The sequence below is a fragment of the Sabethes cyaneus genome, chromosome 1 (genome assembly GCF_943734655.1).
Source record: "Sabethes cyaneus chromosome 1, idSabCyanKW18_F2, whole genome shotgun sequence".
NCBI lineage: Eukaryota > Metazoa > Arthropoda > Insecta > Diptera > Culicidae > Sabethes > Sabethes cyaneus.
In genome coordinates, this window is record NC_071353.1 from 7,824,886 (window position 1) to 7,849,988 (window position 25,103).

Consider the following 25,103-nt stretch of genomic DNA (forward strand, 5'->3'; position numbering starts at 1 on the left):
CAACGAAAATTTTTTATTTTATTTATAATATTGATGTTATTATAGACGCAAAACAAATATTTTTCGTTGGTGGCAATATAATTGCCACTGCCTTATAAAAGGTTGAAGCAAAACCTCGAATATCAAATATCTATATTTCTTCAAACTTGAAATGGCTGTGCCAAAATCGGTAGTTTTTCTGCGTTTTCAAGTGCAATAAACGCAATTTACCCACAACACCCTTCACGCATCCAAGCAAGCCATGTGATGAAAAGCAAGTGAGAAACAACCCTCAACAAAAAAAAAACGAAAACAATGTGATCCAATCAGTTTTAAACAAAAAAGAAAAACACAAAGCTGTGGTATCAGCCGTTGTTATTCAGTAGCATTACTAAAGCGAGTGTTAAACATTAAGATCAAACAAACATCAGCAAGAAAAAAAAGATAGTACAAACCATAGTCAAGGTGGAACAACCGTCTACACCCAGCCGAGAAAAAAACAAAGTGGAAAACAAACCTTATCCAATATGATACGACATACTGCAAAAACCTAACGTAAATCATTCAATGAGTGGCTTGTCACGCAAACTGGTTTTGTGAATAAACAATTGCAATCAACATGAACACCATCGAGTAAAAGAAATTAAACATTCATACTAAGCGAAGAAAAAAAGGTAATATTTTAAATTTTCTTCTCTATCTAGAATCTACCTACATATACCTACTTAAACAGATACAGTTAGAATACAGAAAACAAACGTTTTGGACATTTTTTTTTGTTTCGCCTTGCCAAATAATTTATGATCGTATTTCGTAGTAAATTCGTCCTCTTTTATTGTTAGATGCGCAACTAAGTTCTCACTGTACTTTTTTCTATGAAAATGCAATTTAGTTGTGAAAACATGATTAGGACTAATGAAGTTTTCAAAATATTGCCCTCGGCTATAGAATTTTTCCACAACTTTTTTATCAGAATATTGTAGCGGTAAGTCTTCATCTTTTGACGTCTTCACATGAGCGAAATTATACTGATCAGTCAGACCACGTGCCATCGAATGAAACCAGTAATAAATCGGACGACGCAATATCTGGACATGGACAATATGTCGAATGCGGTAGGACTTTCCATTTGAGTTTTTTCAAGTAGGCAATGCGAGACCGAGCGTTGTAATGCTGTGGAATCACTTTTTTGTGTCTCTGCTCGTATTGTGGCGTATTTTCACGCAGTGCTCGCTTCAACTGCATCAATTGCATTCGATACCGTTCTACAGTTTGTTCGATTTGGCAACTTTTTGAAGTTCTCGAGGCACTTCATGTTCGCGGGAATTGAGTTTGAACCGGAATAGATTTCGGAGGAATTGAAAACTACTTGGAAACTCTAATTAACTGACGAATTTGTTGAAGTTTGACTGCTCCCAATGTTTTAGTAAGAATATCCGCCTCCATTTCTTCTGTCGGACAATACTGGATATTTACAATACCCGTTTTCACCAAATCTTTAATAAGGCAGTATTTAGTGTCAATATGCTTTGATTTTCTTGATGATCTGTCACTAATGGTAAGCGCAATACAGCTTTGGTTGTCCTCATGGATTTTCCATGATTTCCATTCCAAAATTTCGCTTGTCCATAAGTTTCCGTAGCCATTGTAATTCCTGCATACATTCTGCAAGCGCCACGTATTCTGCTTCCGTACTCGATAGCGCCACGGTTGTTTGCTTCCGGCATGCTCATGCTATACGACCGCCTCTAAATTTGAACAAAAAAACAGTATTCGATTTTCGGTTCCCAATTTCACCTGCTACGTCAACGAAACCTTCTAGCTTCACGTTTGCTTTGCCACCTAAATACAATTACCTTTGAGATAACGCAGTATTTTCTTGGCTTCGATCCAGTCTGCAGTTGTAGGGTTTGATACTCGGCGTCCGAGGATAGATGTCACTATAGCAATATCTGGACGCGTGTTAACGGAGATGTATAACAAAACACCAATTAAGCTCTGATACTGCTCTCTATCCGGAAGATGCTCACTATCCTCCTCCTTTTGTTGTAGAAATCCGGTTGGCATTAGCACCTTCGAGGCCTTACACTGTCCTAACCCAAAACGCTCCAGAATCCTCTTAATGTAGCTTCCGTGATTAAGAATATATATATATTCCCTTTTCCAATCGAACATGGATTCCAAGGAATTGGTTTAAGCTTTCCTGGAGCCCAGCATCAATACGTTGGTTCCAGAAACGGTCAGCCTGCTTTGGCCCGTAGAGACTCCGTTTCAACCGGTAAACAGCACTTGGATCCTCGCTAGTATATCCTGGTGATTGTTTCATGAAGATTTCCTCCTGAAACTTATTCAGATTCATTGGATTTTTTTTCAAGGCATCTTGAAGTACCATCAGCTACCGTTTTGCCTTCGTTGGACATTTCCAAGAATTTAACGTCTCTGCTTATTACAATCTGCCCAGTCTTAGTATGTAAAAAGCTGTAAGCCTTGCTCTCAGAGGAGTAACCGACGAATGTCATTTTAACCGCTTTCACGTCGAATGTCTTCCGCTTCTGAGTAGGCGTCCAAATGTAAGCACCGCAGCCAAACACCTTCATTACTTAAGATCTGACTTTGTACCAAACCATATTTTGAATGGTGTGCCATTTATCGCTGTTGAAGGTAGTCGATTCTGTATATAAGCCGCTGTGTTAACTGCTTCCGCCCAAAAAGGGACGAGACATTCCCGCATCTAACATCGTGCAAATCTCACTCAAGGACCTGTTTTTCCGCTCAGCGACTCCGTTCTGCTGCGGAGCATATCCAGCAGTGCATTCGACTTTGATATCTTCCTCTTTGTAGAACTGACGAAGAGCATTGGATGTATACTCTCCTCCTCTTATCTGACCGGATAACCTTTGGCTTTTTACCAAACTGATTCTGAGTGAATCGTACATATTCACGGATTTTATCTGCTACGTCGGACTTCTCTTTGAGGAAATACACCACCGTATAACGACTATGTTTGGCCGTTTTCCCGTTTTCGGCTTTTTCTTGTCACCTCTTTCCGCTAACGCCGCCTTGCAGTTTCGCTTCTGATGTCCTGGTTTACCGCAGTTGTAGCAGATAACATTTTTGTGTTGATTGCTGATGATTTTTAACACCTGCTCTTCCGATTTCCTTTTCTGCTTACTCAGCTTCTCAGCTAGGTCTACAAGGTTCACCTTCACCATTTCAAGCGTCAGTTCCTCCTCGTTTCGAGCTTCTGGCGCTGTAATCAGCGGATCTAACGACTTTGGCAAACCTCTCAACCGGTTGGAATTTTCAAACCGTGCGTAATACTTCTCGATTTCCGCCAGATACGAATCAATGTTTTCGCCTTCTTTGTAATTCTAGTTAGTAATCTGTTTCAATATCGTTACCTTTTGGCCTAAAGAAGTTTTATTGTACTTCTCCCTTAGCGCCGTCCATGTTGCTCCTGCCGTAGTTTTGGTTCGGATTATACCGAACTGGCGCTCTTCCACCATCAGCTGAATTGTAACTAGCGGCCGTTCGACGCCATCCTTCCAGGCGTCAGTTAACGTTTCCAGTGGAGTCCTTGGCTCAACATACTTCCACAACTGTTCCCGCCGCAACAATGCTTGGACCGAGAAAGACCCCACGCAGCATAATTACGATAATTACCGTTGTTCAACTTCGCTATTCTCGTTAATTCCATCTTCAAGATTTTCTAAAGAACTGCTTCGCTTCAAAATCTTCGAGTTTTCCTGATCTGTTCCGAATTACGCTCTGGGCCCATAACCTGTTCGTGGGAATTGAGTTTGTACCGGAATAGATTTCGGAGGCATTGAAAACTGCTTCGTGTATGTTCGAGCAACTGGTAACGAATGAAAAGTTTTTCTCTTTACTAAAAATTATCAACAAACTAGGTTACTAAGGTAACAAACAATGCTGGTACAGGGTAGCACTCAACACTTCAGTGGCCGTTTTCTCCGAATGAATCGGACATTTTCACATAACTAAAAGAATATAGCATTAAAATGAAAACACTATAGTATGTCTAAGCTTGCATTTCATGGCATTTCGGATAAGTCGAAATCGACCAGCATTTAATTCTGAAACCATCTATGAAAAACAGGGGAACTTAGTTGCGCACCGAATAGATACTTAAAACCTTCACAACCCTCCTATGTTATGAATAAAGCTGCAACATGCAATATAATAATGAAGTACTCCAATCTGTTGTTAGAACTATATAATAGCACTTGGGGAGCAGAAAAAAACACTTATTTTAACCGTCGAAGACCTGCCAGGGCCAGCACTCTTGTACTGACTTTGGAGCCAGATGATGAAAGTCAGCCAAACTAGTTTTTTTTTAAACAAAGATCTAAAAAACGACCGTAAAGGACTTAGCATCGTACCTGTATTTTCACCATCATTTCTATAGAAAAAAAAAAAGATGCATTCGTTTTGATGAAAAATGATAGAAAAAACAGGCAACAATAAATCAAAAAAAAATTATCAATACAGAAGAAAGTGAAACAGTTGACCAGTAGAATTTTGCTTGCCAAATAAGCTCACTGATAGTAAACATTAACCACGCACGCACGCTACCACAAATAAGTGTCGTCCAAGGCTTCAACAAGTTGACATTTGCTTCGTAACAACAAAAAAAAACCCTTACAAAACATGTTTCGTATTCTAGTAAAATGAGTAAAATGCTGAGCGCCCAGTTGATAGCCCAAAGCTTCGTGTTTAAAGTATCATTGATAGATAACATTACACGTGATTAAACCATAGACAAACAGACATAATACTTATTGCTCGATGCTTCGTACGTTTTAACAGTTACTTCAAATTTGGTTTCTTTTGTGAATGTCTCCGTAAAAATATGTTCGCGCCTTTTAACGAAACAGGACCAATGCAGTTGCAAAATGCAATTCGCTTGTTCCAGGGATGGTCTTTTAAGCTAATAGTTGCGAATGTCAGTAATAGATGGTGTTAGTGTGCACACAACTTAAGTGTGACGATATTCTTTAAAGAATTATAGCTGTTTGTCTGTGATTATAATCACAGTATCAGTCAGAAAAAGGTTTTTCTTCTTTACATCAGCAGCAGAATCCAGTCAATAGTCTGTCCTAAATCGCGACAAATTGCACACAGACACTCTCTTAAGAGCGCCAAATTCGATTGGAGTAAGAAACTAGTAATGCATGCTGGCGGTGCTATCCTCCACCCGCCAAAAATAATCAGCATACAGAATGCAACCACAATTGCAAAATGAAACGCACTACTATAGCAAACGCTTTCGCATTCATATAGAAAACAAGAATAACATAATGCACGAACTTCATCAGGACAATGAAAAAAAAAAAAAATGAAAAATGTAAAACTAAGTTAGCAGTTACATCAAACCTGCGACAGATTGAAGTTTGTGAACAAAACATACAGTAGAAGAAAATACGAGTCAGACAGAGAGAACAGTCGACAAAGCAGTAATACACCCAACCAACTGAGATAACTAAGGGAAATTATATTTTAAGATAACTATAACACAATGCAACAAATACGTTTCTAATCACAAAACCAATCACACGAACGAACATCAAAACTCACGAACAAGCGAAACAAGCATGAACCTAACAAAAACATTTCCGTCGCACACCAAATAAAAAAAAAGAAAAAAGATGCTTAAAAAATAATTTTGGAGATTAGCTTAAAAAAACTACGAAAAGCAAAAAAAATATAGAAATGAACCAAAATTCAATCAAATATTGTATCTTACGTTTTTAACACACACCGAGAGACAGAAAAATATAAACCAAACCATCATAGCTAATTGAGATATAAAGACATAACCAGCGAAACTGTTGTGCAAATAGGTATTGAACCCGAATTCTGCTTCCTTTTAGTTTATTTGTTTCACTTTTTTATATCTCTCCATTTTCCCCCCAATTACAGCAAAAACAGTGTAAACAATAGCAAACTAAACCGATCGAAAATCAGTGTAGGAATTTTAGAAATCCCAGCAACAAACTCGCTACTTAGTAGGTACATAATAGAACGTATTTATTTAAACGCCACAACTTTGCAAAACCGAACACTCACGCCGCCTTCATACTCCCCCCTCAACTCAACCCAATATCTAACACACACATAATTGACAAAAATATATAAAACAGCAGAGATAAAACGTCTGAACCAGACAAATCTTAATTAATTATTGCAATGATTTTAAACTCAAGCCTATTACGGTAAACAAAAATGGGTGGAAAGCAAGAGTAAATCAAAAGAAGCGAGTTTTGGTTTTTTGTTTTCTTTTTGTTCCGCTAAAGAAGAGTGCATATCCGTGCCATTTTTCGGCATGGACTTTGGGTACGGAAATCCGGATTAGATTGTGTAGTGGTAATCAAATGTAACAAAGAAGGACTTAGGCAGATGTAATAGTAGAAATATAAGCGCAGATGAAGATAGAAATTCTACTGTCTTGTACTAATACAAAAAAAGGAGCAAAACAAAACTGAAAAGCGGAGATGAGTTAGAAGAGAGAGAATAAATTACACAAAAAATTACCCCGACGGAGGATGTTGATTTTTGAAGAAGCTCATTACCGTTTATTAACATTTTACTTTTTACTCAACTTGGGAAACACGCCTTTCTAGATGTACTTGAAGATTACGTCCTTCCTATCTTCTGTGGTTTGCAGCTCGAGCGTCACCGGGCACTGCAGCCAGTAGGCGAGCAGTTCCTCGCAGTAGCCGATCAAGAAGTACATCTTCCGCGGGGTAATAGCACGCCGCATGATGGCTGCTATCCGGATGTGATTGTGCTGCCGTTTGATGATCACTTCCGACAGTACCATCCCGTGCCAGGTACCGGTCATGAACCGACGGATGAACTCATCCTCCAGCATGGTTTGCGAGGGTCGCAGTTCTCCTTCGAGGTTGGCTGCGGAAAGTATAGGCGACGACGGAAACTAGTTAGGACACAAAAAAATAAAGGGTGAGTTGTGCTAGAAACTTACATGTGTTCCAGGAGTTCCACGCTTTCCGATGAGCTATTTGGTGAGGCGGATTGGCCATTTCGTACGTAAGCGGACGGTCACCTTTCGGTGTGATCTTGTATCGACCGGATTGGGATTTGCTGCATGCCGCTGTTGTGTGAATCGTTCTTTTGAGTATCGTCGCAATTGGACACTGTAAAACAAGATTACACTAGTTACGGCGAGGTATATTAAAATTTTAAACGTACCAAGCGGATGTTTTGTAACATTTTGGTAATTTGCTGGATTAATTTGCGACCGAGAATGTTATGAATCGCTAAGAAAGCGCACAGATAAAAAAAGTCTGTCATTCATATTAGAGTGACTATATACAGAGTGGCGACAAGTCATCCCAAATGTATGCAATGCGGGTTTTCCAAGGTTTTTCTTTCTCTTTCCTGCATGCGCGTTGGATAGGTCGTCTGCTCTAGAGTGACTATATACAGAGTGGCGCCAAGTCATCCCAAATGTACGCAATGCGGCAGCGGGGTGCTATCCGTATCTTAACGAACGGTGTTTGACAGTCCACTTAACGAAGGGCGCTATTTCAAAAAATGCAAGAAATAGCGCCCGTCTGACAGGTAGATTTGCTGCCAACCTTTGTCGAGATGTGCTGAGATGTTGGCAACAAAAACATGGCACCCATCGCAAGCCCCTGCAATGCGGTTTATCCTAGGGTTTTCTTTCTCTTTCCTGCATACGCGTTGGATAGGTTGTCTGCTCGATTGGAATGACACTGACAGATAATTATAATTCCAATTTTGACATTGTCGCCACTCTGTATATAGTCACTCTAGTCTGCTCGATTGGAATGACACTGACAGATAATTATCATTCCAATTTTGACCAAGGGTTTGAAACGAACGTCAAATGCATATGATTGCAGGGGTTAGCAACATAAGGCTGAAAATCATAAGGCTGAAACACGAAAGGCTGAAATTCGAAAGGCTGAAAACTAAGTAACGCCTACATAAGGCTGAATGGACAAAAGGCTGAAATCTCATAAGGCTGAATAACGAATGGCTGAAACTTTGAATAAACAATATGTATGTAATGCTAAAGGCAGAAATTTCAGAATTTTTCACAATTTTAACTTAAATCGAAGAATTATGAAAAATAATTACACTACATTTTATAGTGTCCAACGGGGACAGCGTATCATTTAAGCTTAACCTGTGCACTGAGAAGGCATTGCATGCTTTTCATCTCGTTTCAATGTGTTCCAGTAGATTTTTACAATGATCCCATGTTTATGTGCCAAACACATTCCTAGATGATTCAGGACGAGACGGCCGCAGGCCGCGAGTGTTCGCCGGCGACCCGCCGTCGGAAGCGCCGGCCACCACCTCCTCTATTTAGGTGCAAGCATTTTCCTAGGTTTACTGACTAGTAGGGGTTATCCCTTAGTTGAGTCCGAACGAGCGGCAGCGAGTAAGGACAGCATATAACGAACACTTGAGCAGGCAGAAAGCCGCGAAAGTTTTATGACATACTCGCCCGTATGAATAAAACAGTTCTGTTTGCTTTGCTTTCCCCTGGCAAACCTTATAGACGAAGTCTTATATATTTTTCAGCCTTATGATGTTTCAGCCTTACGTGATATTCAGCCTTTTGATTTTCAGCCTATCGTAGCTTTCAGCCTTTTGAAATTTCAGCCTTTCGGTTTTCAGCCTTTCGAGATTTCAGCCTTTCGATTTTCAGCCTTTCGTAGGAGACCCGATTGCAGTGTAACCGTTTTTTCTGACGTTTCGGTTCCAATGACGGCTAACGCATTATTCAATGGAAATTCTAATTGCCGGCGAACTAGTTGAAGGATGCTCTCTTCACTCCTACACAGCGGGGTGCTATCCTTATCTTAACGAACGGTGTTTGACAGTCGACTTAACGAAGGGCGCTATTTGCAAGAAATGCAGGAAATAGCGCCCGTCTGACAGGTAAATTTGCTGCCAACCTTGTCGAGATGTGCTGAGGATGTTGGCAACAAAAACATGGCACCCATCGCAAGCCCCTGCTCCTACATGAGAAAGAGATAGCATGATTACATACCCTCGACCCCCCGGCTCGTAACCATTTTTCTGTGACTGAATCGGAAACGTCAAAAATACTGGGCGGGAAATCACTTCATAGAAAATCAATGCGACGGCCATTGTTGTTTGGGGTACAATACTGAGGGGTCCACCTTAATGGGGGTACTGTCAAACTCTGTAGACCAAGATAGCGATGTCGTGGAGGTGCATACCCTTGATTTTGACATTGTCGCCACTCTGTATATAGTCACTCTAATTCATATTCATCATTCATGTCATTTTTTGTCGATCGTCGATCTTCGTCGATTGGCAAAACCAGTGTTGCCATATTTTCATCAGTATATTTTGTAACTGGAATTAATGTACATTGAAACCAACCCGTAGGCAGGCAACCATGTTTTCGCTGCCAACATCTCGTGTGTGCGAAAATGAGATAGCATGTCAGCACTGCGTTTCACTCAACTGCCAGCAGTCTGGTTTGGGCCCGCTGTCAAATTTTGAGCCCCGGACATGCTGTCGCTGACGTTCACTGCAGCTCGTTATAGAGATGTCAATGGGGTGATTGAAACAAAGATCATGGTAACTGTTACCATATTAAGCCTAGTATTGTCAATTGCAAGGAAAATTTTACCATCCAAAGTGCGATATCGCTCATAAAAATGCTATTTTGCATTAAATCGTTTCGGTATCTTCGGCGCACTTATTGCTTGGAAGATAACGAAAAAGTGCGCCGAAGATACCGAAACGATTTAATGCAAAATAGCACTTTTATGAGCGATATCGCACTTTGGATGGTTACAATTTTCCTTGCAATTGACAATATCGACCTGAAAAGAAATGGGCAAAAAGATAGGCCAAGAAATGCCAAAGAAAAGATTTTCCATTTGCGATTTCTTTAGCAGTATGCACCTCACAAGAAATATTATTTCACTTTCAGATGGCGTAGTTTTACATGCAAGTGAATTGAAACGTCACTTTTTCGTACGGAATAATATCCGGCGCAATTATTACCACAAGAAAAACTGACAGATAAATGCATGCCTTGCAGTTGTCAAATTTTCTTCGGTAAAAAACAGGATTTTTTCTTGAGCTGTTTTCTTTTCAGCTGGATACTAGGCTTTAAGGGGTAAAATTAAAAATAATGCAACAGTGCAGTTCGCTCCGAAGTGTGAGCCGGTGCAGTCGTGTTTATTTGATAGCACAAATTGTGGAATTTATCCTGGTTGAAAGTCGTGTATCTCGTGATTGTGGTGGGCTAACTGGTAGAAAGTGATTTTAAGATGATTAAGAAATTTCAAAAATATATGTGCTGTTTATCCAGTGTTATTATGAGAAGTGATGAAGCGGTGCTGTTCACCAAAATGGCGTCGGTTGTTTTAGATCGTTCGGCGTTTAGTGTAGAAGCAGAAAATATTAGCTAAGTTGTTGTCTCAGAATACTAGTATTGTCATTTGGTGGTTTCTGTAGAGCCGAATTTGCAATGTGAATGCTTACGGAAAGAAATTGTATCGTAAGGTTTGCATAGCGCTAGTATTCGTTTGTGACGCTGAAGAAAAAAAGGAAACAGTGGTAGCGTCAGGCTTTATCTGATTCTACCTCGGATGTTGGTAGTGTGTTAGTGATAGCAGTTTTTTATTTGTTTCTTTTCGTGAATCGTGTGGAATGCGCATTGAGGTAGAGCGAGCTGGTAATGACGATAATGACTTTTGCAATAAGCGTTTGCCGGTACCCATCAATGTGTGCGTTTTCGTTTTTGTTTAGCAGCAGTGCATGCTGTATGTGAGTGTGATGTGAATTAGGGTTGGATAGGCGAATTCGAGAAAACTAAGAGCAACCGTTCGCTACCTGGTTATGATTATTGGAACTACAAAAAAAGTGCAATTCCCAAAATGTTTGCTGGCACCTGTATGGAGCTCAACTTTAAAAGTAATATTTTACTGAATTAACAACAGTGGGAATGATAAAAATGGATAATAAAGGTAAGAAAATGCATTTCCTTTCATTTGATATATATTGTTTCTGATTCGGGAGATTATTAGAGCTTCGCAAGTGTATTTATGTTTACGAACTGATAGGTTATATGTTTGGCTCTTGGCGCAAGTGATGCTAATCACGAAAATAAATCCGTTAGCATTTGAAAACACATTGGAATGCACTGAAGACTGAAAATAATTGGTGATTCTCTATCCAGGATATGTAAACTTTACAGCTGACTCTATGTACTTTTGCTTCATGCGGTACAAAATCAAACATTAACATTTTTCTGCCATAAAGTTAATTAATTCGAATATTTTCACTTACTTTAACGTAGATAAACAAATTTCTTCCAATATTACGCTATCTAAAATCCTGACAATTGAAAAGGTTAATCAAAACCTGCATTTTATTTCAGCTTTTTTTAAAAATATATGGAGTTTGACAGCGATTTTACTTTTCATCACTTTTTTTATGCAGCGCCTCCAAGCGGGTGATAGCTTGTCAAAAACGCCTATTAACAGTGAAACTCAAAATTACAACTTTTAAAACATTTGAAAGGAAATTCATACAGCAGTGCAACAAACTTCACTTTAGTTATAATACATTGTATTATTTTATAGATCTAATATTATAATATTTATTATATGACCATTATATTATTATACAATATTATAAATATATACGTTATACTATTTTTTCATATTGCTGCATTCATATTCATATAACTATATTCATATAAATCTATATGTTCATTGCAAAAGGGAGGGGAGGGAGCATCAGGGTATCGAATGAATCAAAGACTGGATGAGGGATGTGGTAACCAGCCCAAGTCATATAAGGTCGGAGAGGATTTTGACGCGCCCTTCTAGCACACAAATCATCACGCAAGATAAGTTTGCACGGCGAAATTATGTTTCTAGAAACCGGAGGTCTATGCTGGAAGGAGTGTCTTATATTCCCGTGGAATCCTGTAAGCGACTTTGATTACAGATCCACCCAAACCCCTTTTAGTCCTTCACGAACAGCATTGGCAAGAAAGTTGCTGGGTAGATAAATTCGATTCTGCAGTAATTCTACTTGCATACAATGGGAAACCCTTGAGGTGATGGTGGCTATCCCCATACATACATACATACAAATTAAAAATAATGCAACATTGAATTTTTGCAGAAAAGCATCCATGTTTGACTAGACCATGACTCCCGTTGTTTTACCATGCTTTTACCTGACGGTATGGTGATTCTGAGTATCCCATAGTATAATAATGGTATATTTTATCGTGGTTTTTTTTATTGAATGGCAATAACAACCATGAGTATGGTAATTTTAAACTTTGTTGTGAACCTGAAATACCATTCAACGGTAATACATTTAAGATTATTAATTTAATAATAAAAGAAAAGATAGCGATTTATTTCAGAGTCGTTTATTTTAAATATTGTTTTTATATAATTGGTTACAAAAAATATCTTTTCAATCTGATAGGTATAATTCTTATACATTATACAGATACATTATACAGATGAATAGGTGGACCATCGTATTAGTCAATTTCAGTCAAACTGCCAACTACTTTGAATGATGCCAAGTGATGGGTGTACTCTGAAACCTGCCACTGCTGACACGCTACATATAATACATTACAGGTGTTTTTGGCAAGCTATCGCCCGCTTGGAGGCGCTGCATAAAAAAAGTGATGAAAAGTAAAATCGCTGTCAAACTCTATGCATTTTTGAAAAAAGCTGAAATAAAATACAATTTTTGATTAACCGTTTAAATTGCCAGGATTTTAGATAGCGAAATATTGGAAGAAATTTGTTTATCTACGGACGCTAAGGTAAGTGAAAGTATTCGAATTAATTAACTTCATGGCAGAAAAATGTTGATGTTTGATTTTGTTCCGGTTGAAACAAAAGTACATAGAATCCGCTGTAAAGTTTACATATCCTGGATAGAAAATCACAATTTTTTTCATTCTTCAATGTATTCCAATGTGTTTTCAAATGCTAAAGTACTTATTTCTGTGATATACCATCGTCCTGCACATTTTGCTTGCACACTAGCACCCTCTGTTATGCATGTTGCGGAGTAGCTTGCATTTGCAGGGTTTTATGCTGTAGAGTTTTGTACATTTGAATGGTTTTATACAACAACACTCGCGCGCCGCGGTGTGGCCATGTTGCGAAACATGCTTTTTTGAAAAATGAGTGGTTTTTGATTGGACGATGGAATTATCGCGAGTGTCTTGTCTGTCTATCTGTACCTTTATTATCCATTTTCATCATTCCCACTGTTGTTAATTCAATAAAATATTACTTTTAAAGTCGAGCTCCATATAGGTGCCAGCAAGCATCTTGGGAATTGCACTTTTTTGTATGAAATCTGCTTAAACTATTGTCACGCACAGTGGACATGGACACAGTGTGTATAAACCTTTTCAATGCATTTTACTCTGCAGAGTCATGATTAAGATGAAAGATATATCGCTCTATTGTGCAAAATTGATGTAAACAAAACAGAAGCGAATCATGTTGAAAACAATCAAGTCACACTGCTACAGTATTTTGCTCTGCAGCAAGTGCTGGCAGTTTTTGTACACTGATGCCAAATCGTTGGCTTTAGTTTCCGCGTATCTCTTACCACAGACAAACAGACGAGACACTCGCGTTAATTTCATCGTCCATTCAAAAATCACTTATTTTTCAAAAAACCATGTTTCGCAACATGGCTACACCGCGGCGCTCGAGTGTTGCTTCGAGTTTCCAGTATAAAACCATACAAATGTAAGAAACCTACAGTAGAAAACCCTGCAAATGTGAAAAACCTACAGTATAAAACCGTGCAAGCTACTCCGCAACATGCATAACAGAGGGCGCAAGTGTGCAAGCAATGTGTATAGGACGATGGTTATTGAAGAATTTTCTTCTATGTGTCATGTCAGTTCGTCAGTGCTCTTCCTGTGAGTATTTTTATTGCTATCCAGCTTTCCACGAGCGATAATGGCGAGGGGACCTCCCCTCGTTGCGCTGTGCTATCCCTTGCTATGTATTTCTTGATAGAATTAACAAAAGGGCGAATGTTGTAAATGTAAACAAAACGAGTGAGAGTTATTTTTTGCTGGACCAGCATAGCAAAATCAACCCTCACTCGGTTTGTTTACGCTTGCGACATTCGCCCTTTTGTTAATTCTATCTTCATTTGTCAGAGGATAACATCGCGCTTCCAAAACTGTCAACGCTTCCAAAAGTGTCAAATTCAAACTGCATTTGGTATATGCGGAGCACCAGCAGGGCTGCCAATAAATCTGGTTTAAAATTAGGTCCTACATGGTGAATCCTCCTGACAGTCATTTGGTTCAAAGGGAGGTATACATTTTTGGACAATATTGTCAATTGCAAGGAAATTGCTGCAATTTTTATTGTCTGGCGCGCAAGAAATAATATGCCGTTAAATATTGCTGATTGCAAGGAAAATTTTACCATCCAAAGTGCGCAATCGCTCATAAAAGTGCTATTTTGGCTTAAATCGTTTCGGTCTCTTCGACGCACTTATTGCTCGGAATGTAACGAAAAAGCGCGTCGAAGTTACCGAAACAATTTAATGCAGGATTGCACTTTTATGAGCGATTTCGCACTTTGGATGGTACAATTTTGCTTGCAATCAGCAATATTTAGTTAAATTAATCCGTTAAATAAATAATGGCAACTGTAAACATGCGCCACACACGAACAAAGCTGCCAAGTTTTTTTTATGAATTCGCTATGTGTGCGAAACAGTGCAGCCACCTGCCCAAGTTTGTTCTATTTGTGAAACGGAATTAGAGTGACTATTTACAGAGTGGCGACATGTCATCCCAAAAGTGTACAATGCTCTAGCAATGCCTATTTTCTCTCTCTTTCCTGCATACGCGTTAGATTGGTCGTCTGCTCGATTGGAATGACACTGACAGATGATTATCATTCCAATTTTGACACTGACGCCACTCTATATATAGTCAATCTAAGCGGAATAGGGATTTGTTAAAGAGTGCAAAGGATAGACAATATTGCAAGGGTAAGTCGCTTATAGAACATTGTTACAGGCTCAATTTAAGGAACAGCCCAAGTAACAATTTCAGGCTGATCAAACGCTTTTATAGCTGATTTTATTCAACCTGTGGCTGATCTAGGGTTTAGGTTTAGAAATAAAAACCTTTTTTCAGCTCTTAAACATCTAAATCTGGTGATTTTATCAAGCTTCAGGCTAATTAATAGCTGCTTTCGAAGCTGCAATGAAGCTTAATAGAAACTTTTTTGCGCTTTTAAATAGCCAATTTGCGCAATGCTGTCAATTCTATTTTTAGAACGAGAAATAGTTTTGCAATCTGCTTTTCCAGTCGCTTAATCAACGCTTCATCAACCTTTATGCAGCCAAAAAAAATCTATCTTTAAATTTAAAAAATTCAACGCGGCCTTTTTTTATTTTGCTGTAAACATGTTTCGAACGCGATATTTTTAATTTTGAATAACTTTAATTCGTATAAGTAAGCTAGCTAATTAAAAATGCAAGTCTTTTTTCCGGGAATTGAACCTGCCATCTTTTGATCCATAAGCGCTCACCGTATGATCCGCCCCATTTGCATCTGCAGAACAGACAGTGAGAATATCTTTACACCTGAAGCCTAGCCCGCCTAGCGTGAAGCAGTCGGTAATGTCGATAACGGATAAGCTTTTGCTGTCAGCCGAATTGCGAAATTCTATGATCTGACAGTAAGTGTGCTGTGAACCGAAAAAAACTTGGTAGAAGTTTGTAAAGCCACTTTAACACCTCTAAGCAGCCCTAAAGTAGTTTGAAAGCTGTGAGCCTAATGAAAGCTTCCACTCTACATTTTAACACCTTTAAGCAGCCGTAAAACGGTTTGATGTTTATGGCTGTTGAGAAGCAGATTGTTTAGCAGAAAAATCCGCTATTAAGCTTGTTTATGAGCTTTTGGGAGAGAACTGGTTTGAAAAACTTAAAGTAGCTTAAACATCGCTTATTTAAACACCATTTAAGTGCTTACTTTATGCAGCTTTGATCGCCTTAAACCAACCCGTAAACAGCCATTGCTCTTGCAATTCAGCTACCGTTGTTACTTGGGAGCTTACCTCATGGATTACAATTGCGGTACATTCATTTCACAGCTCATGGCACACTGTGGCCCACCTTTTTGACATTTAAATTTGGAAATGTTAAAAATTGGCAGCCCTGCCAATGTTTGTTATTGTCAAAACGATCAAAACAGTCTGGCTGGGCGCAGGCGAGTTTGGCAGGTTTCACACGATCAGCACCTCAGCGGCACAGTAAGGCACAGACTGAACAAAATTTCTATGAATCAGGTGAACGGAATGTTCTCAGCGACTTACCCTTGCAATATTGTGCTTTGCAGCTGAAGCCAAGGGGTTTCCAACAGCAATGGTAAGAACGCACCTTGAAAAAAGCAAGGAAAAAAGTTACCTTTGATCACAGAGGACAGAGAACGGGCAAACTAAAACTTGGGCTGTGAACCATTTCGCAAAATTTTTAACTTTTTAGTTAAAATTTGACAGTTCGATGGTTGTTTCTCATCGAGTGGTTAAAATCAGTTTAGGCTGTGAACCATTTCGCGAAATTTTTAACTTTTTAGTTAAAATTTGACAGTTTGATGGTTATTTCTCCTCGAGTGGTTAAAATCAGTTCAGAATGCGAACCATTTCATATTTGACAGATTGATAGTTGTTTTACTCAATGAGAGCATATATAAGGTGAGGATGAAGCACGGGGTAAATCACTTCCTGCATAAATATTCAATATGTGATAAATATTGATAAATATTTTTACCACTGACGAACTGACATGACACTTAGAAGAAAATCCTTTAAAAATCATCGTCGTGCACATTTTGCTTGCACACTAGCACCCTCTGTTATGCATGTTGCAGAGTAGCTTGCATTTGCACGGTTTTATGCTGTATGGTTTTTACATTTGTATGGTTTTATACTGAAATCTCGAAGCAAAACTTGCGCGCCGCGGTATGGTCATGTTGCGAAACATGCTTTTTTGAAAAATGAGTGGTTTTTGATTGGCGATGGAATTTACGCGAGTGTCTCGTCTGTTTGTCTGTGGTTAAACATAAGTTTAGTGTATAGAGTAAAATGCCGAGCTCGCTAACTGTCCATTTATACTGTAGTCAAAGATGACAGGGTTTTGGGTGCGATGGAACGTTATTACCTCACATTTTGCTGTGCTCACTATCAAGTAGTGGAACTGGCATCAATTGGGTATTTTAGCGGTTTTTAAATTCTCGCATATTATGATAAGATATGATGTCACTGTAAAGTCACATGAAGACTTTTCCAAATTTGACGAGTGAAAGTAATAAAAAAAAGCATTTTTTTCATTTCAAAATTTTTTTTGGAATTAGACGATAGCTTATAAGTAAACCATTTTTCTTCTCAACTCGCCTTCGACAACACAGTGGATAGGTAAACTATGGTCATCAGACGATACAAGTTTCATATGGGAGCTGTCAAAAGTTCGGTCAAAATGAAAAGCTCTATCGGCTCTATCAGAAAGATAGAAGAGAGGAAGAGAACTTCTGACATCATTTCAATCAATCGGCTTGGTTGATATCTGTCAAACAGCAAATCATTCTATTTTTGATTTTTATTAATTTTTTCATCAAATATTGACTCAATTGAAATAAAAAAAGAACTGTTAGATTCAGAAAACGATGGGCTATCAAATGAGGTAAAAAAAGCAACTTTTTTGGGAAAATTAAAATACCCAATTCACAAAGGCATCTAATAATCCTTGGAGCCGGCGACAGTCGTCCATGGAGCGCACGGTGAGAAACAATTTAACATCATCAGCGTAGATAAGTACGTATCCGGTTTCTAGTAGCATCGTTGAAGAATAATATGAACAGCACGGGCCCCATATTGCTTCTTTGAGGAACCCCAGACTTATTTGTATACACAGATGAAACAGTCGATTCTAACTTGACTTGCAAGACTCTATCGCGTAAATATGATTCAAGCCAAGCCAAGTTGCTCTAAAGCTCCCAAACGATGCAGTTTCGCTAGAAGCACAGATAAACAGACGAGACACTCGCATTAATTCCGTCCATTCAAAAACAACTTATTTTTCAAAAAAGCATGTTTCGCAACATGGCCAAACCGCGGCGCTTCGAATTTTCAGTATAAAACCATACAAGTGTAAAGAACCTCCAGAATGAAACCCTGCAAATGCAAGCTACTCCGCAACATGCATAACAGAGGGTGCTAGTGTGCAAGCAAAATGTGCAGGACGATGGTTTTTAAAGGATTTTCTTCTATGTGTCATGTCAGTTCATCAGTGCTAGAAGGATGCGATGATCGATCCGATCGAAAGCAGCTTTTATGTCAGCGTAAACTAAATCGATTTGTGCTTTTTCTTCAAGTTGCGTGATACAGAAGTAGGTAAAGTCGAGCAGGTTGGTGGAAACCGGTCGAACAGGCATGATTCCGTACTGGTAGCCTGATAAATAGTTTTTGGTACGGTTAAGCATGGCATTGCCCACAATAATTTCAAAAAGTTTGGAAGCAGACAAGCTGGTAATTCCTTTGTAGTTCCTAACATTTCGACGATCGCCACTCTTATAAACGGAAAACATGAAAGATCGTTTCCAAATACCTACTAGGAAATTTGCCTTGTGCAAAAGTCTTCTTAAAAATACAACAAACTAATAGCGGCTGGAATCCGATCAGGTTTGGGGGAAAATGATCGCTTCAATCGAGTTGCTTCAACAATCATCACTGGAATAATTTCGAAAGTGTCGAGGCCGACGCGTCCTTCGGGAACACTCATGGCAGCCAATTCAGCTTCTGCGTCGGAGGCGAACTCATTTGCAAATACCAAAGAGTAGAGGGATGCAAATATTTGGCAGAAGTCTGTAGTGGAGCGCGATTCTGATCCATCAAGATCAAGATAGATTTGGCGAGAATTGAATTGCATTTGCGTTTCGAGTTTACAAAACTCCAAAAGCCTATCGGGGTTTTTCACATGTTAGTTTGCACATGGAGAACATATGACTTATAAAGGGAGGCGCTAAGCTGACACTCTTTTGCCAACCACTTGTGTAACTGATATTGGCAGGACAGCCTTTCATCACCGTAGTATATGTCTGTGGAACCGTATGCCGAGCGTGTGCAACAGTGCCGGAAGCTATGCAATCTTTGCGAAAAATTGTAAAGCATTCTTCTCAACAGCAAAGTAATTAGCAAAAATCATATTGTGCTTCCCGAGAAAATATTTCGTTTTTCAGCTTTATATAGTTGTGCGCAAAGGTAAATCATGTATTATTGACAGTGTAAGCACGTGTAAGTTTTCAATGTTTATGCTCTTATTCTTTGCTTAGATAACATTTGTTTTGATCTATTACGTACAGACTTACAAACAACACAGTTACAATGTCTTACGTTAACCGAAAATGATAAAATTTAAATGCTGATTGCGTTTGTAAATAATTTATCCATGTTTGAACGGGCAAACACGAATCAAGCTACCCTAGCATTCAGCTGATGAACGAGAGAGAAATATTGTTGCTTTTCTCGTCAGTCTTGCGTTGACAGTTTCTTACGAGATTTCGTGTGAGTGTAAAAGAGATACTTTGACTGCGAGCAACCAGATCAGAGCTGCGCGCAACTGTACAACTGTTAGGCGCACAACTAAACCAACGAAAGAAAAATTTTAGATAATAATCGCAATATTGTACGCAAACTTTTGAAAACCATTAGAAGGTTACTTGTGTTAGTTAAATTATTTGATTAATTCGAAAGAAAATCCTGTAGCATAATCATTGAATATATTACTTAAACCAATAGTTTTCTGCACAACAGCTTGGCCCTCCTCCAGAGGTGAGTGAAACTCTTTGGTTTGAAACTGCTCTAACAAAAAAAATGGCTTGACCCGCCCCCCCCCCCATGCAAATCCTGGCTACGTAAGCAGCATGTAACTTGCAAATATAGAGCAGTCAAGCTTAATTCTGTGCTTAGCGGTTACTTGGGTAGTGTTCTCTACGATAGACTTTTGAGACCTGCTGTCTGGGAGCACTCGAAGAGGTCATCTAACTTGCTCTGTATATCGTTTCGGCATTGTGCGAGCAAGACAATGTCGTCGGTTAGGTCGAGGTCATTTAGCTGCTCCATCGTTAGACGACTCCAAGGCAATCCTCGATTAGGTTTTCTGTTAATTGCTCCAACTAATATCTCATCCATAACGATGAGAAACCGAAGCGGTGATAAAATGCAGTCCTGTCTCACGCCAGCAGTAATCGTAATGGGGTCGGACAACACTTACTTACTTACTTACTTATGTGTCCATGTCCGCCGGTCCGGTGGAACAAAGGGATGAAATCAGAGAGCTCCACTGCTGACGGTTACCCGCCATGGCTTTTACCTGTCGCCAAGACAGGTTCTCGTCTACAGCCCGGATGTCGTTGGCAAAGCTCCGTCGCCATGAGCCTCTGGGTCTGCCTCTTCTACGCTGTCCTTGTGGATTCCAGTCGAGTGCTTCTCTGCAAACCTCGTTCGCTCCTTTCCTCAAGGTGTGTCCGATCCACTTCCACCTACGTTCACGAATTTCTGTGGCTATAGGCCGTTGATGACACCGACGATGGAGTTCCTCATTGGATAGCCAGTTATCAGGCCACCAGGCACGAAGGATGTATCGCAGGCACCGGTTAATGAATACCTGCAGTTTATGCATTGTCTCCGCAGAGACGCACCACGTTTCGCAGGCAAACAGCAGTACGGATTTAACGTTTGAATTAAAGATTCGGGGTTTCGTACGTAGCGTGATCTGATTTGAGCGCCAAATGTTTCGCAGACCTGCAAAGGTACCCCTTGCGTTCCTGATTCGTGTGGCTATATTAGTCTTGGTACCACCATCGGGCGTTGTTTGGCTACTAAGATATTGAAAGGTGTCTAACTGCTCAACTTGTTGTCCCGCTACTGTGAAGTTGGTGGAATTATCAGTGTTCACTACCATTGACTTAGTTTTCGCTACATTGACTGTAAGACCTGCTGCCTGGGAGCTCTCGGAGAGGTCGTCTAACTTGCTCTGCATATCGTTTCGGCGTTGTGCGAGTAAGACAATGAATGTCGTCGGCTAGGTCGAGGTCATTTAGCTGCTCCATCGTTAGACGATTCTAAGGCAATCCTCGAGTAGATTTTCTGTCAATTGCTCCAACTAATATCTCATCCATAACGATGAGAAACCGAAGCGGTGATAAAATGCAGTCCTGTCTCTCGTCAGCAATAACCCTAATGGGGTCGGACAACTCGCCGTTATGAAAAACCTTGCTCGAAAACGCCTTGTACTGAGCCTCGATGTGATGCACTAGCTTATCTGTATGAAACTCCTCTACGCATACTTAAGTGCGTCCCGGATGTTTTCGTGGTTGAGACGATCGAACGTCTTTTCGAAGTCAACGAATACCAGCAGAAGAAAGTCCTGGGATTCGTTTTTCTGCTCCAATATAATGCGGAGCGTTGTGATATGGTCAACATATGATCAGGCAGCACGGAACCCAACTTCTTGGCGCCGTAGAGTAGCGTCGATGATGCCACACCAGTTACTGGAAGTACCTAACTCCATACAGGCCAAATAAAAAAGTACGAGCTTAATTCTTCTCGAAAAGGGAAAAGTTCTGCAAACTTGAACAAATTCGGAGAAAAATTTTTCCTGCATATTGGATCAAAACCGTGGGGGCATTGTTATAAATAGGCCGTTGACAAATAAACACTTTGTTTAACTGTAAATCGTAGTTTACAGTAGTTATTATATGTATTTTACATTCCATATTGCCTTTAAAGACAAGTGAAAATTTCAATCACGTGAATTTACATTTTCATATTTTCTTTATTTATTTTATTATCTCTTTATTAAAGGCACTGCCGATATATCAGTCTATGAATAATGTGATTATGCATCACAAATATCTTACTCAAGTCTCATCCAACTATCGTTTCAGCGTGTTGATATATCCGATGAAACACTGACCCTTGGACCAGACGGATTTCTTTTGTAAATGTTCGGGATGAAAAAGGATAGTATACCGCACGCAATCAAGGAAACACCAGATATCCAGAATGTCAATTCGCATTGAGTATCTAGCAACATACCAACGATATTAGCACCCACAACGCTTCCTAGCCTTCCGAACATCAAAGAGATGCAAACCGCCATAGCTCTAATGAAGAGAAAGTTAATTAGCTTAATTTCAATTTTGTTAAAACTTTTCCTACCTGAGATTAGTGGGAAACAAATCCACTGTGACAGCATTAACTACGTTAATGCAATATCCACATGTTAACAAAATTACGTACAACCACACGGCCAATAATGGAATATCGATGAATGTAATAAAAACACCGGAAAGGCCGCAGCAAAGGAAGACAAATACCAAAATTGGCAATTTTCCTACAGCATTGATGATCAGTCCTATAACTGCAAATCCCAAAGCATACATCAGCTCTAACATAAATGAGTGTTCATATGCCATAATGTCTAGCTTTTGATTGCAATCTGGCAACTTCTCCGTCATGTTGACTCCATCCGGGGAACCATAAAGTTGTGTTGCATAAACAGCATTGCAAATTGTTGTTTTGTTTGAACCACGCTCTTGAACTTCCGCAACGCGGTTTAGGATATCCGGGAAAAACATGTACAGACCGTTGGAAGACAGATAAATTCCAAATTGTAGCACACAAACTATAGTAGTTTTGTTCAAATATGGACTCATAAAAAGAGGAGCCGTTTGATCCCAAACCAGTCTCATCAGAGCGCAAAATCCTTTGGTGTTATTAATCTCGTTGCGTCTTTCTTTAGTTTGTCGCGCCTCAGTTTCATCCAATATGGCTGCTATTTGAAGCCTGGATTCCTTCCCACTAGTATTAAGCTTGTGCATCCATTGAATAGTTTCAATTGCTTTTTCAGGTTTACCCTGATTGAATACAAACTTCGGGCTTTCTGGGAATTTGAGTAGGGTAAACGCGCATATCAAATTGGGAAGTCCGCAGACCACCAAGAATAATCTCCATGGGCGGTAAATCACATTGAGGAAGGGGATAGTAAACTCCCATTCCTGGTTGATGATGGAGAATGCAATTCCTGGAAGCAGCAAACAACCGACACCGAACACAAATGAAGCGCCCATAATAGCACGTGACCCATTGCGCTTGTTATGGAATTCTCCCAAATAGGCGTAAATTGTTGCAGATGAACCAGATATGCTAAAATAGAACAATAATATTTAACAATCCTCTAACTATCAAAGATATTTTTTATGCTCACAAGAACCCAGCAAAGAACCTTAAAGCTGTCAGAATCCAAAAATTACTGGTGAAACTTGATATAATTGTTGCAGCGAATGTAAGAAATAGCGTCGGAACAATTACTTTCTTTCTCCCCCGGGTATCTGCCAGAAATCCCCACAAATGCGAGCTAGCAATAATTCCTTTTTTAAAAAGTAAATGAACAATGTTAGTACCACCAATTACTGTCCTGTAAAATGGGACAATGCAAATCCAGCTGATATCAATGTAGATGCCTATTCAAATATAGAAACTTAAACAAACATTCTCAATTGTACCTGCGAATGCGACTGCACTTAATACTCCCTTTTCTTTTGTCGTTAACAGTAAATCACACTCTGCTACAGGTATAACATAGCTTATCCCAAGAGTTTCCAACAACACTGACGTTAGTATTGTACCAGATATTATTATAAGAATATAGTTGAATTTTCCAAACTCTACAATAAACACATTGTCGTTAGAACCCACCAAAATGTGCTTGAATCACATTGTTTTACTTGTCATTGAGAGAGCTTCGTCAAAAGTAACACTTCTTTGATAGATTACGGGTTTCGGTTCTGAAAGCATAACTTCATGTTACATCAAAATCGTTATTTCACCTTAAAACTTTCTACCCACCAGGTATTCGCTCAATAGAATTCTCCATTTTAACTGACTAAATAAACTAATTAACTTATAAATATCGCACACCTTTTTACTCACTCGCTCAAACCTACAAGACGAATGCCTTTTAATGACTATCATCTTAAAACTGAACCATCTCGCCTTATATCTATGCGATATAATCCCGCGTGGATATCGCAAATTTATGACCAACGAATACTAGAAAACGAAACAGACTTATGTCAAATACATGCCTTATCACCAGCTGCCGACATGTAAGAAGCTGTAAAGAAATTTCACTGATGTTAGGGCCTTATCAACAGATCTGCGGTTGCGGGTGGCTACCGGCATTAAAAACATTTCCACTCGGTTGAAGATGCACATCAACACGTGTACTTTGGAGCCTTGAAGCAGGATTGGCTAGGATTTCACATGGGTGGTCCCCTCTGACGTGTGCGACATTCTCGGGCGCTTATGGCTGTCGCGAAGTCCAAAGAAATCCACTCATATGTTTGTGAAACTGCGCAGACAATATTTCAGATCCTTTAAATATTGAGTTTCGGGAGAAAAGATAACCTCGTTTGTTGTGACGGCAAGTTAAATAGACAAACTCTGACTATAAATAAACTTACGACGACATAATAAGGTAGTTTGTAGGTATACAGAAAGCGGCATGGTGTTTTCGGAGATGGTTTCTAAAATTGGCATAACAAAAGTTTATCGCTAACCCCATAAGACTCCGTTAAATTTAACATTGACTAATTAACCATTATCTATTTGAGTGTCTTCGTATAGAATAGCTGAAAAGATAAAAAAGAAAACAAAGAAGAATGTGCAAAACTTAACTTCTACTTTAAGTGCATGCGAAATTTATAATTTACGACATTTAGCTTAATTTATGGCATTAATGCAAGCATTTATGGCAATTTTATATTCGATTGAAGTTTATTTGTAGTAAAAATATTTTACATCTTCCATGTCCATACATCTATTAAATGTTATTTGAATTGCAAAGAACTTTGCCGATCACAGTATTGAAATACATAACAAATGAGCAACTTTATGTTATTCATACGTTGGATACAGGTTATACTGGCAGTCACCAATATATTAGTGTACGTCTAGTAACATGAAACTTCA

The 25,103-nt window shown here is 39.2% G+C and overlaps 2 protein-coding genes across 2 annotated transcripts; both read right to left on the reverse strand.

Annotated features, from left to right (window-relative positions):
• Nucleotides 1-6,562: 6,562 nt before the first annotated feature.
• On the reverse strand, nucleotides 6,563-7,320 carry LOC128741302 (28S ribosomal protein S24, mitochondrial). Its single transcript, XM_053837022.1, has 3 exons — nucleotides 7,210-7,320; nucleotides 6,983-7,154; nucleotides 6,563-6,906 (listed from the first exon to the last, which is right to left on the reverse strand). The coding sequence occupies exons 1-3, from the start codon at nucleotides 7,309-7,311 to the stop codon at nucleotides 6,617-6,619; spliced, it is 564 nt and encodes a 187-aa protein (XP_053692997.1). The 5' UTR covers nucleotides 7,312-7,320; the 3' UTR covers nucleotides 6,563-6,616.
• Nucleotides 7,321-22,011: 14,691 nt separating this feature from the next.
• LOC128736490 (synaptic vesicle glycoprotein 2B-like) lies at nucleotides 22,012-24,006 on the reverse strand. Its single transcript, XM_053830978.1, has 6 exons — nucleotides 23,979-24,006; nucleotides 23,858-23,917; nucleotides 23,636-23,797; nucleotides 23,338-23,500; nucleotides 22,290-23,276; nucleotides 22,012-22,234 (listed from the first exon to the last, which is right to left on the reverse strand). Exons 1-6 carry the CDS (start codon nucleotides 24,004-24,006, stop codon nucleotides 22,012-22,014), a joined length of 1,623 nt encoding a protein of 540 aa, XP_053686953.1.
• Between the last annotated feature and the right edge of the window lie 1,097 nt (nucleotides 24,007-25,103).

Coding starts and splice junctions, on each gene's coding strand:
- LOC128741302 (XM_053837022.1), bottom strand. CDS start 7,311: ATGACAGACTTTTTTTATCTGTGCGCTTTCTTAGCGATTCATAACATT. Junction 7,155..7,209: donor TGTTACAAAACATCCGCTTG/GTACGTTTAAAA, acceptor CTTGTTTTACAG/TGTCCAATTGCGACGATACT. Junction 6,907..6,982: donor GTGGAACTCCTGGAACACAT/GTAAGTTTCTAG, acceptor TACTTTCCGCAG/CCAACCTCGAAGGAGAACTG.
- LOC128736490 (XM_053830978.1), bottom strand. CDS start 24,006: ATGGAGAATTCTATTGAGCGAATACCTG. Junction 23,798..23,857: donor CGAAGCTCTCTCAATGACAA/GTAAAACAATGT, acceptor TGTTTATTGTAG/AGTTTGGAAAATTCAACTAT. Junction 23,277..23,337: donor AGGTTCTTTGCTGGGTTCTT/GTGAGCATAAAA, acceptor GTTCTATTTTAG/CATATCTGGTTCATCTGCAA.